The 18,935-nt window shown below is 40.2% G+C and overlaps 2 protein-coding genes across 5 annotated transcripts in view; one reads left to right on the top strand and one right to left on the bottom strand.

Annotated features, from left to right (window-relative positions):
• The window catches only part of ABCC10 (ATP binding cassette subfamily C member 10), a 34,433-nt gene extending 15,864 nt beyond the window's left edge, over positions 1–18,569 (bottom strand). Inside the window, exons 1-11 of one of the 2 annotated variants that reach the window (XM_034428115.2) lie at positions 18,257–18,569; positions 12,441–12,641; positions 10,083–11,454; positions 7,418–7,645; positions 5,009–5,165; positions 4,301–4,437; positions 4,048–4,127; positions 2,839–3,010; positions 2,082–2,180; positions 1,407–1,596; positions 512–589 (exon numbers count right to left, since the gene is read on the bottom strand). In XM_034428115.2, coding sequence (XP_034284006.2) covers positions 512–589; positions 1,407–1,596; positions 2,082–2,180; positions 2,839–3,010; positions 4,048–4,127; positions 4,301–4,437; positions 5,009–5,165; positions 7,418–7,645; positions 10,083–11,454; positions 12,441–12,601 — 2,674 coding nt within the window. In that variant the 5' untranslated portion in view covers positions 12,602–12,641; positions 18,257–18,569. Of the gene's footprint in view, positions 1–511; positions 590–1,406; positions 1,597–2,081; positions 2,181–2,838; positions 3,011–4,047; positions 4,128–4,300; positions 4,438–5,008; positions 5,166–7,417; positions 7,646–10,082; positions 11,455–12,440; positions 12,642–13,292; positions 13,500–18,256 lie in introns of those variants that run through there. The other variant, XM_034428116.3, reaches the window with a different exon arrangement.
• Positions 18,497–18,935, top strand: part of LOC117671868 (zinc finger protein 318-like) — a 31,065-nt gene continuing 30,626 nt past the window's right edge. For all 3 annotated transcript variants that reach the window (XR_015731472.1, XM_034428113.3, XM_034428114.3), the window contains exon 1: positions 18,497–18,930. Coding sequence is in view for 2 of the 3 variants with exons in the window: in XM_034428113.3 (XP_034284004.2) it covers positions 18,688–18,930 (243 nt within the window). In the remaining variant the exon portion in view is untranslated. The remainder of the gene's footprint in view (positions 18,931–18,935) is intronic.

The following is an 18,935-nucleotide window of genomic DNA, read 5'->3' as shown; positions in this document are numbered from 1 at the left end:
CTTACTTCCTATCCATCACATATTTTTCCTAAATTTGTATTAAGCAGAGGATATGGCAGAAGTAGAAGGTACTCTCATTCCCCACATGATTTCAAGAGGACAAAATATCTGAAGCTCTGTTTCCCCTCCAAAGAAATGTATTTTATGCACATAGAGATTTATTTTACTTATTGGGAAATCACCAAGATTCATTAGCTCAGCTTCCTCTATCTATACTAGGAGGATTCTCAAGATGGCTATACTGGCTTGCAATTCTGGCAATACAACTACAATCTCAACACATTGGAAGGTACCTGATCAAAGGAAGAGTGGGCTAGTGCTTCCTGTCTCCACTATTACGTTTGAAAGAAAACAATAAATAAGCCCTGTATGCTTATCTATCTTGTGGGCTCAATTGAGTTCCACTTTCTAAACTAGCTTTATTCTCTATTCCATTATCCCAGACTTATATTGTTTTGACTGATTTCAACAAACCCATTCCTGTACAATGATGAAAATACCTAGTACTTACTTGTGTCCTTCCTTCTCTTGGTCATTGCTCCAAGTTTAGGGACAGCTTCTACCAATGGAAGAATGATTGTTGGAGTATCTAGAAAAATAGGAAGATTTTGCTATGTTTACATTTCCACTATGCTTCTTTCTTAACAGCATTTCATTATCCTCTATCTGAAAGAACTATATTTCTATTGAAAAATCAAACTCACTGGATTATGGTCTATTTTAATTTTTATAAAATAATTATTTTTTTCTTTTTTGAGGAATATTTGTTCCATTCCACGTTAAGCATTTCTAATTCTTAATCCTTTCTAATTAGAAATACATATAGAGAGAGTTTTATTTTGATGTAAGCTTCCGAGAATCACCTTGCAGTGAGATGGGTAGCAAACAAATTTAATAAATCAACAAATATAAACAAACAAACATCCATTTCATTTTCCTGTTGTAATTGTTAAGTCTTTTGTGTGGTGTTTTATTAGCTTTTCTGAATAATTCCCTCATCCTTAATTTTATTGGCTCACCAGCATATTTTTGTCCCTTTTTCTATTATACTGGGTATGCTTGCTATGACTATGAAAACAAATTCTCTATTATGTAGAGCAATTAATTCAGTATTTTCTCTTAAGCCAATATTTTTACTAAATACCTGTGCATTTTGTTAATTGTACTTATTGATAATGAGCTTTTTGTTGGAACTTACAACACAGCAAAATTTGAAAAGCCCTCCAGGCAATTTTAAGAGCCATCAGAATTGAGAAAGAACCATTGATCCTTCTTTATAAACATGCAAGAGCTGATAAAAAGCTCCCAACAAAAAACAGGAGTCTGGTTCACATTATGAATTCCTTTTCTGAGGTAAGTATTTCAAACCCTAGGCAAAGAAAACAATAGAAGGCGTCAGGCTTTACCTGCCCTGAGAATTCTGCCATTATCCATTAGTACTATCATGTCAGCATTTTCCAAAACCTCAATTCTGTGGGTGCAAAGAATCCGAGTTTTGTGTCTGAGAATTCCTAGGATACACTTCTGCATAAGGTGATTAGCTACATCTGCATCAACAGCTGCTAGTGGATCATCCAGAAGGTATAATTCTTTCTCCTGTAGAAAAGAGTGATAACGTCTGAGCCCTTTCCCACCCAGAATTGTAAAATCTCTACCTATCTAATTTAATCCAACAAACTCAGAATAATTCAGATCCTGTTAGCCAAATAATGTTGACCGTTGGGAACTAGAAGACAGGCCTTCTCTATTGTAGCCCCTTCTTTGTGGAATACTCTTCTTGACACATTAGAATTGCCCCAACCCTATTGGCCTTTTGTAAGGCTTTAAAAACTTGGCAGGGTACAGGGTCTGGGGCTCTGAATGTGTTAAGGGCCACATTTCTTGGCTTTACTGTTAGTAGGTTATTTTGGTTGCTGTATACATAAATTAAAATAATAAAACAATCCAAATAATAGTTTCTCTTAACTGTTCTATAATTGTAAGCCTCCCAGAGTCACTTTGCTGAGATGGCTATAAAAATTGAATAAATACACAAATAAAAACCACCTAGGACAATAGCATTCATCCAGTCCTTTATATACCTGGTAAACAGCTCTAGCAAGTGCAATACGAGCTTTCTGTCCCCCACTGAGGGTGACTCCATTCTCACCCACCTCTGTCTGATCACCTGCTGGGAAAATCTAGAAATTAAATAGATAAATTATAATTAACAGAACAGTTGGCTAAATAGATGCACTGGAATAAAGACAATTATTCAAAACTCCTGGATGCTTAATTCATAACTCCATTATATCAATAGGCAACATGTAGGCCAAAGGTCACATATGTCATGAACACTTCTTCTGTCAACCCCAACAGTACATCAATGAAAATTCAGCAGCAAACTGCCATACGCTAATGCCACAATTTCTTGCCATTATAGGATAGGCAGGGGGAACACAGGAAATAAGTTAAAACTTGGAGATACTTAACATAGCAACTCCTGCCCTTTGGAACAATCTTTTCCCAGATATAGGGTTGTTCCTGAGCACTGTTCCATCTAATTTCTGACGTGCCATGTATGAGAAAAAAATATTTTGTGCAACTTTTACCAAGCCAAGTACAAATTTGTGCACCACGGTATGAATATATAAGCAAATTGAAAATACCTGTGCTGTAATAGTAACATACTAAAATGTTTACATACTTTTTTGGGGGGAGGGAGGTGCTCCATGTGTAGGAGGCTCTGGGGCCCAGAGGAAGTTGTGGCGGCACTAAGTAATACTTGATTAATTAATTAATTAATTAATTTCTTTGAAGAACCTGTAGGAGTTATTTTGTACATTATGGAATACTCACATTCAAGTCATCAGAGAGAGCACAGGCATCTATTACTTGCTGATAAAATTGAGCGTTGTATTCCTTCCCAAAGAGGATGTTTTCACGGATGCTGGTGAACTGGATCCAGGGCTCTTGAGCAGCCAACCCAAATCCTTTTTCCAAATCCCAAACATAGACCTGTTCACCTTGACTACAAACATATCAGCAGTGAGGAAAGGGCATACAAAATGGCTATCCAAATGATTATGGGCAATGGGGCCGGTTAATCTTTACATTCTGCAATATATGCAGAAGTCAATTGCCTGGATCAAAATAAAGCAACAATTCAATTAGAGCAGGGCTGTCAAATTCCTGCCCTGCAGGCAGGATGCATCACACGCTGGCCATGCCCACTCCTGGTTTAGTGAAAGGGGAAAAAGTCCCAATATGTCATGTGATGCCGCCGTGACAACATGAGTTTGACATTCCTGAATTAGAGCAATTAAGGTGCGGACCTAGAAAGCAGTAGACTACGAGTTCTAGGCCTTCCTTAGTCATGAATGCCAGCTGGGAATCTTTGGGCAATCACTTTCTCTCAGCCCAACCCACCTTGCAGATTGTTTTTTGTGGGGAAAAATAGGCAGGTTTACTAGGTATATTCACCCCCTAGTGAATATGCATATAGTGAATATGCATAAAAAGATGATGAGAGAGAGAGAGAGACTCCTTGGAGATTAAATGATAGTGTGGTAATGGGTACAACTAGAAGCAATTCCAACCTATTCCTGCATTATTCTTAGACAGCACAGTTGTGCATCACAATAATTTAACAAGCTGACTCTTTAAGGCAGTGACATCTTTTAAAGAGTAATGTCAATAGCTACATCCTTTTTTTGGGCTTCTTCATAATTCTGAAAACAGATGCTAATGCTTTAAGGAGTCTGCCCATTAAAATGATTCTTAAAACAGCAGCATCTTTTTTTCAGGCTCACAGTTTTAAAAATGACTGCCATTATGTCTGCAAAAAAGTGGCTGCTTTAATGAATTGTAGAGAGATGCTGAGGTTTTGAGATCCAAACTGGGGACATTACAGAATTAGAAGATCATAAGTCACTTTTTTTCAGTGCAATTGCAACTTTGGTCACTAAATGAACTGTTGTAAATCGAGAACTACCTGTATTGAATCATAACAAATTAAATAATGTAATGAGTTCAAAGTTATACAAGAAGCAGGTTATGACTATTTACCTATTAAGTTCTCCAGTGATAGCTGCAAGCAGTGTGCTCTTCCCACATCCAACCTTCCCAATGACCCCTACTAACGCACCCTAGAAAGAAACATCAAGATTTTCATGGATTAGCCTGCAGTCTTCCTCTGTTATATTGCAAACTTTAATTCATTCATTCAGAGCATGTCCTTTCTCTTTCCATACAATGAAAGAACAAGAGCACCTCTCTTAAGTGGTCTAGATTGTCTTTATAATTCCCCCTAATTACTTACCTTTGTCACCAACAGATTCTGTATGAAAAGTTGGCCTCCTCTTGGTACATGAGATTCAGAGGTTTCTTTGCTTTCTGGGGACCATGAAAAGGTAGAATTGTGTATTTCCAAGGCAGAAGATAGATTTGAAGGACAAACTGAAACAGAACAGCACAGCTGTTATAAAATCTGTAGCTAACAGTACACTTACAGATATAATAATATATATGCAGATATATGCAGATATAATTGATTTCACACATAGATGCACATACCTTACCCAAGATTAAGATTTTTTTCAGAGCTACCTATGGAAGCTCCCTGCCTTTAATAAGAAACAGGCATGTTCAATCATACAATGCAAAATAGGTTCAGCTCACATATTTAATTTTGCTTGCCGTGATGAATAGATTTTCCATATAAGAGATGGATTTTCCATATAAGAGATGGATTTTCCGAAAAAATGGGCTCTGGTTTTTAAAAACATGGGAAAAGAGAAAAAAAAGAAAAGGGGGGAAACCTGGATTTTTGGAGCATTGGTAGGCATGAGTGATTATAGAAAACTGCATTGAGCCACCAAGTTGCTAATTACATTAATATTTTTTTTCAGCAAACATAATTTTCAAGTATCTATTCTCTCTTTTCACATTTACTTCACATGAACCAGAACTGCTATTGTCATTCTGCTGTCTCATCCCACCGTTTATTTATTTTTCTTTATCACTGTACCTCTGCTATAGTAAGCATGCAGATCTTGGTCTGTGAGCTCTAGAAAGTGCTGGATTCGATCTAGGGATACTTTTGCTTCCAAGATCCCATTCAGCACCCAAGGGAAATTATTGAGGGGAAGAATGAGCATCCCGACAAGGGCCAAAGCTGTAAAAACCTATGGTGGAGAGAAAATAAATAAATGAGAGGTAACCCTGGCATTTGACCAAATGAATACAATACCACCTTGACACAGCAGAAGCAAATGCAAATATCCGTCTAGAACATGACAGAATTCTTGTTCTTAGATGGCAAGAATATGGAAATTAAGAAAATATTATAATGTTGCCAAATGGAACAACCACAACAGCAATTGCAGGGGTGGGCTGCTGGGGTTCGGAAGAACTTCTAGCTAAGATTCTGTGCCGTTCGGAGAACCCCCAAATCCCACTCCTGGCTGGTCCCACCCACCCCTCCCCTCCCCTCCCAGGAGTCCCCATGCAGCCCATTTTAGATGCAGGTAATTGCATGGCGCGTGCAGAGGCTCAGGGAGACCAAAAACAGGCCTACCGGAAGTTCAGGCCTGTTTCCGGCCTCCAGAGGGACTCTGGAGCCTGGGGAGGCCGTTTTCGCCCTCCCAGAGGCTCGAGGAAAGCCTCCAGAGCCTGGGAGGGCTAAAATGTTCCCCCTGCCGTGGTGCAGGAGGCTGACTAGGCCACGCCCACCATGGCTATGCCCACCCAGCAACCGGGGGGAGAACCCCTTGCTAAAATTTTTGAAGCCCACCCCTGAGCAATTGTAACTGACCAGCTACAGTACATATAAATATAATTCTGGAAGTTGTGAGTGTTTTTTTACATGTACATATTAAGTTGCTCAAGAAGTCTAAACTACACTTTATAACATTTAGAGCTAGAAACGTATTCTCAGATTGGAGGAACTCAGATTCTGAGAGTTACAGAATTAGAACATGGAGCAGAACTGATAGAATTCAGTCTTGCATGTCAAATTCCATATACTGTATTGTCAATGTCCCCTTGAGATGACCAGTTTGGATCACTATTGCCTAGTCTCCACCAGTCTTATTGTTTTAGGAAAGTTTATTGAGAGTGTGGTAGATTACAACAACTCTAGATTATATGGATCCATTTCAATATTCAGATATGGGCATGGGACAGAAACTGGATAGTTTTGGTGACTTTCAGTTTCATCAATTGGTGGCATCTTACAAAACACTGTTTTGCAGTTTTTCTGCTCTACCCTGAGGGGGTAGTACCAGGTGATGGGTTGGAGAGATTCACTTGTGGGGTACTGCAGGGTTCATTACTCTCCCCTCTGCTTTTAATAAGCTACTGGGAGAGGTTGTTAACAATTTGGGGTAGTTATACATTGCCACCTCACCAAACTCATAATGTAACGGACTAGATCAGAAGAAACAAACTGTAATGAAGACATCAAATGAAGCAGTCTATTGCCTGCTCCAGTAAGAACTCTGGAAAGCAAAGAATTTATCCTGAAAGAATAGATAGCAATAATAGATTATTGCTAACTGGAAGGGGGAGCGGGGAGCTTGCTGACATTTGTCTGGTGCACAAATTTCTGAAGAATAAGGCCTTAGCAACAGTAACCTGGGCCCTTACTATCTCTAGAATTGACTTTTGCAATGTGGTTTACATGAAGCTGCCTTTGTAAGCTATCCAGAAACTGAATTTGGAAAAGAAGGCAAAAGCTCATCTGCTGGCAGAAGACAGCCACTGATGTCTTATGACATTGGTTTTGCGCTGTCTCCAATAAGCTGTAATACAATTCAAAATGCTGAATTTAGTATATCTGGCTTGGCAACTGGATACTTTTGGGTTCAGCAGATAGAACTAACCCATCTGGTGTGTTTGTGGCAAAGTTTGTGGCAAAGTTTGTGGTTGAGAGTTCTAGTCAACTGAAAGTAGTGGGCTAGGAGCTTTATGTTTCTCAGCTTATACTCCATCCCTACAGCATAGCTTATCCCTAGAGCCAGATGATGATATTCCTCCCTTGATGATATTCAGGAGGGTCATAAAACTGAGTTTTATCACAAAGCTTTTAATTAGTATTGGATATTTATGATTTTTTAAACTGGGTATGGTTGAGTCATACAAACACCACAGTATTTGTGTATATGTATTTTGGATTAATGGTTTTATGTTCAGTTTTGTATATCTGATATAGCACTACCTGGAGTCACAAGTTGATGAATAAGATAATAAACCACTGGCAGTCCTTGTGTTGTTAGTTAATATATAAACACTGCAGTCAAGCACACAAATAAGGTATTCTATTGATGTTAGCTTTCTTAAATAATGTTTGTGTGTTCTGATCACCAAACATGGAAATGAACAAGTCACTAATGAATAACAAAGAGAAGGATTGGGTCAGAACAGCAACACTTCTCACCTTGGTGGCAGACAGCTGGTGTCCTAATAAAACATAGGTAATGAAAATGACAATGGAGACAACCACAGGCAATGCAGCCCAGAGGTAGACACACACAGCATCAAGGTATTTAATTGCTCGCAGGCTCTTCAGTTCCTTGGCTCGGCATGCCTTCACTTTAGCATCAAAATGTGGTTCCCAGGCATAGAACTTGATCACTCGCATGCCACCCAAGAGCTCTGTCATGAGCTGAAAAAAAAAGAAAAGGAAGAAAGCTGGTAGTCAAAGAATCATAGCTGGTATGTTTATTCCATGATGTGCACTCAGAATCTTTCACTACAAATCGTCCTCAACTTATGACTGTCATTGAGCCTGGCAATTATCGTTGTTAAGTCATGATGGTTGTAAAGCAGGCCATAAGGTGATTGACCTGTTTTTTACAAGTTTTTTTGTGGCAGTTGTTAAGCAAAAGTGGCAGTTGTTAAACAAACCTATTGTTTGCTATGGGGTGGTTTCTGCTGGAAACTAAGTAGATGCCCGTTTTCAGCAAAAATATCATAAATGAAGCCATGTGACTGTGGGATGCTGCAAATATCTGTAAATGCTGTCTGGTTGCTGAGCACCTAAAATGTCATATGTCTGCAAGCCCATTGTAACTTTGAAACCAGGTCATAAATAGCTTTGGGGAGGGGGTTTCTCATGATTTTGAAGATTGCTAAGTGATCAATTTTAAGTTGACTACACCATCTGTACAGGGCAGCCTTCAGCTGATTGTATCAGGCACAAGGGAACACAAAACATATTTCCTTTCTGTTGCTAGTAAAAAACAAACAAACCAGTGAGCTTATCTGTCTGAGAGGCTTTAAAATGGAGGGATTAGCAACCAAAAGATTTTGTGCAGCTGTTCTTTCATTTCTGCAAAGAAAATATAATGGAAGAAATATTTCAAAAGGGTGGGAGGTTGCAAACAGAACAATTTCCTTCCATTAATCTGTCGGAACCATTGCACAGGAAGAGTCAAATTAGGAAATAGCCTAAATTATTATAACCAAAGTACCCAATCCTTTCAATGTACATCTGAAAGTCTTTGGGCTGGAATGTCCCTTTGGGATGAATATTTTTAGTAGAGCGCACACTTCGCATACAAAAGATATTAACTTCTGTAATTATCTCCAGAACTATGATCTACTAGAGATGTAGTAGCTTTGGGATTTCCTGAATGAAGTAGGTGTCTTCATTCATGTGAAAGTTGGCATCTCCCAATTCTATGAATAAATCTGTTTCGTGTGTTGAACCTGGAAGGCCATGCATATATTACAAGCTGTTTCTGTAGAGTCCACATTTTGTTTCTAAAGATGCTCAGTGCTAACAAGCTATTTCAGTGACCTATAGTAGAAAACCTGAATAGCACCTCTTCTGATTAACATGAATCACATCCTACTTCTAGAAAATTCTCCAGTGAAAGCTTTATCCAAAACCTTGTCCTCAGGAATAAAACTGGGCATGAGCTCTGCTATGTACTTGTGGAACTGATGATTTCAATGTCCCTTTTCACTTGGAAACCTGAATTTCTATCTGAACCAAATGTAGACCTTTATCACTGGTAGGACAGTCTTTGAGTCATATTACCTGATCAGATACTGTCTCCTGGCTTGTATTGCTGGATCATTGCAAATTGATAAATCACGTTAGACCTGGTTATTATTTCTTTGTTGTTGTGGTTAGTGGCAAAGTCGTGTCCGACCTATCGTGACCCCATGGACAACGTTCCTCCAGGCCTTCCTGTCCTCTACCATCCTCTGGAATCCATTTAACCTCACGCCTACTGCTTCAGTGACTCCATCCAGCCACCTTATTCTCTGTCGTCCCCTTCCTCTTTTGCCTTCAATCTTTCCCAGCATTAGTCTCTTCTCCAGTGAGAAGAGCCTAATGCTCTTCCTTCCTTCTCATTAGGTGGCCAAAGTATTTGAGTTTCATCTTCAGGATCTGGCCTTCTAAAGAGCAGTTAGAGTTGATCTCCTCTAGGACTGACCGGTTTGATTGCCTTGCAGTCCAAGGAGATCAAAGGGGACTCCTTGCAGGAGTCTTCTCCATTATTATTTCTACTACCTAGCATATTTTTATTATTAATACTTAATGAACTTAAAGCCAATCTTACTTTTTTTTGCCCACTATTTCTCATTCTTTTTCTGCACTCTATATAATATGTTGTTTACCCCAAAAGGGAATAGTGTGATGGGCATACGGGTAGTCCTCGACTTACAACAGTTCATTTAGTGACCGTTCAAAGTTACAACAGCACTCAAAAAAGTGACTTATGACTGGTTTTCACATTTACGCCCATTGCAGCATCCCCATTGTCACATGATCAAAATTCAGACATTTGGTAATTGACTCATATTTATGATGGTCACAGCGTCCTGTGGTCATGTGATCACCTTTTGTGAGCTTTTGACAAGCTAAGTCAATGGGAAAGCCAGATTCCCTTAACAACTGTGTCACTAACTTAACAACTGCAGTGATTCACTTAACAAGTGTGGCAAGAAAGATAATAAAATGGAGCAAAATTCACTCAACAAATGTCTCTCTTAACAACATAAATTTTGGACTGAATTGTGGTCGTAAATCGAGGACTACCTGTATATGCATGTACCAGAAAAATTACAGTCATATATTTTCACCTTACCTTGACCCGTACATCTTTGTGCTTCAGCATCTCCTTGTTTTTCTTCATGATGCAGTTAGCAATAACTTTATTAATGGGCACAAGTAGCACAGCCAGAGCCAGTCCACCCAGGAAGGCTATGCCTACCTGCTGATATAAAAGGTAGAGAGTGATAGCAAACTGAAAAGGAAGACTCCACAGCTCATGGAAACTAAAGCAGAAGTTGACTAGTCTATCAGTGTCCGTGCTCATAAAGTTGACAATTTCACCTGTGGTGAAGCTAGCCAGGCTACTTCCATTTACCCGGAGAGCTTTCTGGTAGATGGCTGAAATAACCGCAGTACGTACAGTAAGTATAATTTTGTTTATCTCATAATAAAACTGATTACGTAAAATGGCACCAAGGAAGGAACTAGGAAAAAGTCCCAGTGCGTACAACACTCCATGGCTAAGAGGTTCTTGATGTGACTCCATAAAACTGACCAACAGATTTAAAAGCAGAGGCCCGGAAAATCCCAAGAGACCACTGGCCAATTTCAGAAAGCCGAGACTATAATAACGTAGGCCAAAAGCTGCATGCAGCACTGAAAGGAGATGTACAGGTTTGTGAGCATTTTGAGAACCTGCTGGAAGTTCATTATGTCTCAAATCAAGTTTGGCAAAGAAGTGGTTTGTGGAAGACCTCCTTTCGTCTTCTGAAGCAAGAGCTGCCTTTTTCAGCCAACAAGAGTAAAAGTGTTCACAGACTTTGCTGGCCTGCAGTCGTTGAGGGAGTTGATAGACATCTTGTGGCTTATTCAGCTTCCACTGGTAGCCACGCTTTATAAGAGGGTTCATCCAAGCATATGAGAAACGTGACAGCCAGCTCTCCCCATCCTCTGCCACTGCCGCCCAAGTGGATTCAGAGAACTGTGAAGCTGTAATCAAGGGTTCATGCTGTGAGGGGTCATTGATGGAGAAAAGGTCTTGCCTATTGCCTACAGGGATGATATACCCAATGAGACAGAGAAGTAGAAAAGCTAACTGGAGGCAGAGAACCGTGAGCCTGAGGGCTGTGGCAAGTTGAAGGGGCTGCTCACCCAACTCTGTCTGGCAGCGCCATACCAATGTGATAACAAGAGATGGGACTGGAAAGAAGGCAAGGATCGGTAGGACTGCAGGACCACGGCTGAAACTGCACGGAGATCTGTAGAGAGCAAGAAGTGCCAGGCTGTGAGTAAGCCATGCCAATGCAGCTGTGCCACTTGTTAGAACTTTCAGGCAGAAAGGATCCAATTTCTGTGGCCAAAGTATTGCTGGGATTATATCAAGGATGGACAAACCAGCAAGGATAAAAGATGCAGCAATTCTGCATTTCCATCCCGGTCTGTATGCACATTGTGAGCCAAAAGTCCTAATAAAGGAGAAAAAAGAAAGCATTAAATTGATATTAGTATTCTTCTAATATCCTTCCCCCACTTCTATTCTTGAAATGGTATATTTCTCCAGTTTCTGAAGTGAATGATTCAGACAAAAAGCTGCTCTTTCTAGTGTGTTGTTTGAGAACATTATTTAATGAAAAAAGAATGATTAATCTCTTAAATTGTGCTTGTGTAGATATATATTTGAATGTTTTATCAAAAAAATTAATTTATGTGATCTAAATTAAGGAAGTTTCAAGGACGTCTAATCCTAAGTAAGTTTTCTTGTGATTGTATTGTTAATGCATTTCAGGCATTGAAGCACTATTGGATGCAAAATTTAAAGCAATCAGCAGGGAAAACAGTGATAAAATCAGTGGAAACATCTTTCAGAGCAAGAAAGCTAAACAGGAATTCTTCAATAATATTAATCGTGCAATTGTCAAATCTTATTCATGGACTTCTGTGTAAGGCTTTTGTTTATATTTTCCTCATTATGCTTCCTTTTTTCTTAAAAAGAAAGAAATTTGTCAAGGAAAGAAAACCCGAAAAGCAGCATAATGTTTTTTGAAGATTGATAAAGAATTCCTCCCCCAGAAAGTTGTTCAAGATGTAAAAAAATGAACCTTCGCTTAATCTGAACAGATTTAGTCAATCACCAAAGTCAGCCTCTCTTTGGGAAAATAATAGCTTTGTTTGCAAATACTTAATTGGGTTCATTGAGGGAGATATGGTGGGGTGTCAGGTAAGTATGTTATACATATTTTCCAATCCATATCAATGATCATTTTAGCTAACATAAAATGTTAATAGATCTTTTTTGTGGCAAAATTAATTACTCTCATATATAATGGGCATGTGTATGTATGTTAGTAAGTTATTAGTAGTATGCATAGAAGATAGCAGCATGCAATTATTTCAAATTAAATAAAATATGTTGTTTTATGAGTGAGGAGTTAATTTAGAGATCACAAAGTACCTTGGTGTTCCTATGTAGCAGGCACTTACTACAGCAAGGATGACATGAGGAGCCACATTTAAGAGCAGCTGATTAAAACAGTGTCCAACATTGCTATGAACCCATAGAGGAAGTGGATCTATGGAACTAGTCCCACACAGATCAGCCAGAACCTCTTCCATCTTACTTCCAGGAAAATATAACAGTCAAGGAAAACAATTCCTGAAGAAAAACAATAAATCAATATTAAGCAAGTATTATATTGTTTTAACTGTTGTTGGTTTTACAGCGGCCAGAGTCACATTCAACTAGATGGATGAATTTGATAAACAAACAAAATATAAACAAATGTAAACGTTGGGAGAAATGAAGGCTCCCTGCAATGCATAAGGATTGATGCCCAATTTGGTTTGATAGAAGTCCTTTAAGGAGTACAGTAACAGATTTCTAAGGCAGACCAGAAAGCTGGGGAAAAAATATTTAGAAAGAAAACGGTAGCAAACTGTATTGCTGTCAGGAGATCTACATAGACCAGCCCCTTAAGCCACCAGGATCAAGGCTTCCCATCCAGTAACTATCAGCTCCATTCTCTTCCCCTGCATATCTTTCTGGAATCAGCTAAGGTCGTTTATACAGGAGACGTAAACGCGATATCTGTTCATCTGTTCTGCTGGGGGGGCTCATAAAACTGCCTTAACCAGAATCCTTCTGCACGTTACAAATGCTGCTGCTTCGCCCCGAAGCAAAGGGGCAGCTGTTAAAGGAGGGGTTCGGGGGGGGGGAGAGAAACTTTGAACCACCTATAGGCAAAACTCCCACGAGCCAAGAAGAAGCCACCCGTATATGCCCGATACAGACACTTCACATTCACACCTTCCGTGATTTCGGCTTCATGGATCGGTGGATTGAGCTGAACCGTTTCCCTTCATGTCGCCCGCTTCATTCATAAGGAAGAAAAAGCCGAGCCGGAATTCGGAAGCCGGGTTTCTTTCCTAAACCTTAACACTGATCTTATAAAAGTTTCCTTTTGGGAACGCAACTTCCGGATTTCTTTTGTTGCCCTGTTTTGTTTGGGCTCTTAAGAAAGAGAAAGCTGGTGACCGAGGCAAGGGGAGATCTAGGATGTTAACGAAGTAGAATTCCCCCCTCCCCCGCTTCTGAGAAATCCTAGCATGGTTTTTAGAAAACAAGGTTTGACAAGGGAGGCCACTGTTACGATTTGATTAAGAATTGACTGGTTCAAATAAAAATGCGATGTTACACATGGTTTCCATGATAAACGTTTTCGGAGAGAAAATAGTTTTGTGCGTCCCCTCTTTATTGTCAAAGCCAATGCTTCCCATGCTGTGGCTGGCTGTGTACGTCTTAATTTATATTGCTATGCTGAATGCAGGAAAAAAAAAAGTTAACCCATATAAGTTCACCGCATGTTACAGCAAATTTTATGGCATCATCCTCATAATAGTGAATTTCTTGAACAACTTTCCACTGAACAGGAAGTGATACGTGTGTTAGTCTACATTTTTTTTCTCTATAAATGTTTTGTGCTCCGGATGCTGTGGTATTTATTTTTCAATCGAGCGGCCTCTGCTGTTTAGAATGATGTACTTTATACCAACATGAGAGCAGCAGACTGGATCAAATGTTCATTTATTGCACTGCACTTTCTGGATAGAGAAATATTAGCATACTTTTTAAATTAAGATTGAAGAAGTTGCAACCAAATAGTAAATTTAGTCCCCTGAAGGGATAGCAATAGCACTTAGACTTATTTCCAGTGCTTTCCAGCTCTCTCTAAGCTGTTTACAGAGTCAGCATATTGCCCCCAACAATTTGGGCCCACATTTTACTGACCTTGGAAGGCTGATTCAACCTTGAGCCTGGTGAGATTCAAACTGCCAAATTGCAGGCAGCTGGCAGTGGGCAGAAGTAGCCTGCAGTACTGTACTCTAACCAATGCACAACATCCTAGTATTTAATTCTGAATGCTTCAACTAACAATGTTGCTTACAAATTAGTACTTATAGGGACAAGTTTAATATACATTTAAATTTAAAAAATTTAAAGCGTCGAAAGGTAATTTGTGGACTGCAGGCTGTTACATAAAACCCTTTCTCATTTGCCAAGAAAGCCGATTGTGGTATAATGTAAAATTATGTCCCTGAATTTTGGTAGAAACTGTATGTGTGCAATATAGTATAATTATAAGAATATAACATAACATAATATAATCTTAGAATTAGAAACAAGTTAACTAATAGGAAAGAAAAGTAGTACAAATTTAGGGATTATGAAGGCAATTTATAGTTATATTTCTGTATCAAAAGCACCGATGGTGAAAGGATCAGCCAGTGACATCACCATTGCTTGGGATACACCCAGCTGGAAGGTCCTTTCGTGTCCCCATTAAGTGGTACTCATTTATCTACTGCAGTCATCCCCTTTCGTACTGCTGGATTGGCTGGAGCTAGTGTGACAGGAGTTCATCAAGTTCTGTGGCAGCAACTGGGTCTCAAACGTCAGCCTGCTGTTAGCCCAGCATCCCTAATCTTGTGAGCCACACTCCTAATTTATAGTAAAACATATGTTGAAATTGGCCACTTAATTTTTTTAAAAAACCTTTTATAGTTTACATTTTAAATATTTAATTTAATAAGTATATATTCCACCGGCTCCCAGCAACTCTGTGCTATTATATGTTAATGATATTTTTAATAGATTATGGCTACTTCTGAACAGTTGATCTTTATTTTAGGAAACAACATGTATAATGATGGTAAATCTTATATAAGAATGTGCTGATCTGTTTATTAAAGTTTCTATGTCCTTTTAAACTGATCTGAGCGGATGGACTTGGCTACTGCTAGAGACTGAATATTTTATTTCTCTTTCATTCATATCTCCTGTGCTCCCCTTATTGCTGTCATTTTTTGCCTGCAATTCTTTGGTCTCTTCCACATGACTCACTATAGATGGGCAAAACTGACTGGTTGCTGAGGTCTTGAACAGACATCATCTTTATCAAGAGCCTTGATAGTACAGTGGTCTAAGCACCCTGTTATTAACACAGCTGCCTGCAATTTACTGCTGGTTCGAATCTCTCCAAGGCTCAAGGTTGACTCAGCCTTCCATCCTTTCTAAGGTAGGTGAAATGAGGATCCAGTTTATGGGGGCAATAAGCTGACTTTGTATAAATATACAAAAGTATGAAGGCTATTGCTTAACGCATTGTAAGCCGCCCTGACTCTCCGGAGAAGGGCGGCATATAAATCAAATTAAAAAAAAAAAATCTTTAGTTTACGCCTATACTGAAGACAATCTGCAACTGCATTTTCCTGTTCCATTTCAAATGCAGTATTTTCTGGTGTGCTTTACTTCAATCTTGGTAAAACCTGAATTCTTATTGGTCACTGGTACACTCATGTAAAACCTGAATGCTTTGTGAGCAAGTGTGTTTGTGTGTATGTGTGTGTCTATCTCCTACCTTTATTATTTTTTATAAATAACTTAAGGTAGTGAACATACCTAATATTCCTTCTTCATCCAGTTTTCCTTATAACAACTATTATGTTGTTAGGGCTGAATGAATGAAAGTGACTGGCTCAAAGTCACCCAGCGGCTTTCATACCTAAAGGGCAATAAAACTCAGTCTCCCAATTTCTAACCTAGTGCCCTAATCACTATACCAAACTGGTTCTATACAATTTCTTTTTGATAAACAAAGTAAGGTAAAGGTTCCCCCACACATGCGTGCTAGTCGTTTCTGGCTCTAGGGGTGGTGCTCATGTCCATTTCTAAGCCGAAGAGCCAGCACTGTCCAAAGACGTCTCTGTGGTCATGTGGCTGGCATGACTAAATGCCAAAGGCGCATAGAATGCTGTTACCTTCCCACCAAAGTGGTCCCTATTTTTCTACTTGCATTTTTTACGTGTTTTCGAACTGCTAGGTTGGCAGAAGCTGGGACAAGTAACGGGAGCCCACTGTTATGTGGCACTAGGGATTCGAACCGCTGAACTGCCGACCTTCTTATCAACAAGCTCAGCATCTTAGCCACTGAGCCACTGTGTCCCTTATAAATGCAATACAGTTCACTAATTCCTATCTGCAGTTGTAATCAGAATACAATTGATTAGAGCAAATGATAGCTGGCCAGAAAAGATCCAGTGAACCATTAGACTTTTCCCCGTCTTTTTTTAACCATGTTCACAGATGATTCTTTTTTTCTTTTATTGGGTTAACATTGAAAGAGTTCCATAAGTTTTGTCTTCTAGCCAAGTGACAGGATGATAGGTATATTAGTGGTGTTATTGTTCTTCATCAATCCACTTCTGGATACCCTGAACAGGAATGTGCCAAATATGAGAAAGAGGGGTGGTGGTTTGTCACACAAAACACCTATCACTGGAAATTGTGTGGTCAGAATTCCTACTTTCCCAGCATGGATAGGAGGTATAAAGAAGCAGGGGAAACTATCGATTGGAGGGTTTCGGTAACCACTGACTGTCCAGCCAGAACACCTGACCAGCATAATTACCATAACGGCCAGGGCAAGTCACTAGAACAGCAGTCCCCAATGCCTGGTCCATGGACTGGCACCAGTCCGTGGCATGCCAGAATCCGGGCTGCACAAATAAGTGAAACGCCATCTGCGGGATGCAGGCAGCAGCATGCAAAACCACACCCCCTCCGGTCCATGGAAAAACCTTTCTCCGTGGAACTGAACCTTGGTACCCAAAAGGTTGGGGAGCCACTGCACTAAAATATCAAATGAGAGCAAACCCCATTCCCTACTACTACTAGCCCTGAAGATACTATTTAGCTTGGTAATGAAGTCTTCAAGAAAACCACCAAGGTCAGAGTGCACAGTTCAACCCCGAGCTACAAATATTTTCTTCTAGTGATAATTGCCCTAGCTGAAGAGTGGATGGTAATTTGGACAGCAATGTCTCAATTCAGCTTCAGCTCCAGCCATTATAGCAGTAGGGAAAGCAAATTTGAGGTCGCAGTGCAAAAGAGCCCTTTGTATACTGTTGTGGATTTAATAAGACAAACACAACCTTTGGATTAATCAGAGACAAATTTATATATTGCGCAATAGGTTCAAGGCTCTGTACATGAAGCGTTGAACAAAGACAGAAATTAGGTACAATGGTTTTATACCCTTCTAGACAAAGGATTCTGTTAACTCAGCAATTCATATGGTCATATACATTTATCATTTTTAATTGACATTTCCTAATTACAGAGTTTCTTTGCAAAACAGTTATAATTCTTTTGTAGATTACTGAAGCATAGATTCAAATAATCTTTTGACGATAGACAACTTTTAACTCATGTGGATCCCCTTGACCTAACCAACCCTTAAGCTGTATGTCATTAGAATGTTCCTTTCTTCTGACCACTTAGAGGCCTCCTAGAGGAACCAAAAGGATTTTGGCTGAGTTTGTACTTTTTCCAACCGGATGCATTGCTTTTTAGAATAGAGTGAATAGAAAGTTATCCAGTGGTCATCTATCAGAGCCCGCTTCATTACATTAATACCATGTAGAGGAGGGCCTTGATAAATAAGATTGCCCACTCAAAGTTTTTCAATTGCTAGTGGAAATTTTGTTACAGGAGAGTATCGTCAAATCTTAAAAGTCTGTCACACCGATTACAGTAAATATAAATTTTCTGCTGTAGGCCAACAGAATTCACATTCGTTTCTGCAGTTGAATTCTGCAAAACTGTTTCTGTGAATCCTTGCAGAGTTGAGAGACTCACTTGCAGGTGACAGTATCGAGAAACACACGTGGTTACAGTTTCAAGTGGAAAGTTTGCTTGCCTGCAGAACTTACCCCATTAACTTAAGTGCAGCTTAAGCGCTATCCCCAGGTGCGATGCGGTTTTTGCGGACCGAAACACCACTTGAATAAGTCCGTCGGCCTTTTAAGGTGCCACGAGGGTCTCTACGACCTTCTACAGAGCGAGGGAGACGCTCCCATTCAGAGGAACCGAGTCATTGCGCAAGCCAGGTGAGCGCCACCCTTCCTCTTCTACCCGCTCGGATTGCAGATCTCGCGGCGCCTTCTTCACGCGACTCGCACTCTTTTTTTTTTTTTTCCCCTCGCCATCTTGAAAAAGATGCACGCAGAAAACTTCCGGGCCTTTGGCGCCCGGTGCGCATGCGCGTTCCGCGCGGGGTGGTCAAGCGAGAGAGGGAATAAAAGGGCGAACGAGAGAGGGGCGAGAGGCCTCGGGAGCCTTTTTATGCCGCCGCTGTCTCTGCATGATGTACCGACCCGGTTGCGGCCGCTCGAGCATGATCCCCTCCAGCCGGCCCAAAGAGAACAGCAGCTCAGGCCCCCGATGTTCCCGGTCCGGTGCTTCCACCAACCCGACCCCCGGGTCAAGTCGAGGCCGTAGCCCGCGCCGCTCCCGTTCTCCGTCTCCACGGGGCCGCCGCCACCACCGCTCGCCGTCCGGCGGTCGCCCTCCGCGTCGCTCGCCATCCCCCCGTCGCAGTAGCAGGGTACG

The sequence above is a fragment of the Pantherophis guttatus genome, chromosome 1, assembly GCF_059756535.1.
Source record: "Pantherophis guttatus breed Tessera chromosome 1, ASM5975653v1, whole genome shotgun sequence".
Lineage (NCBI taxonomy): Eukaryota > Metazoa > Chordata > Lepidosauria > Squamata > Colubridae > Pantherophis > Pantherophis guttatus.
This window is presented reverse-complemented; position numbering and strand designations above follow the sequence as displayed.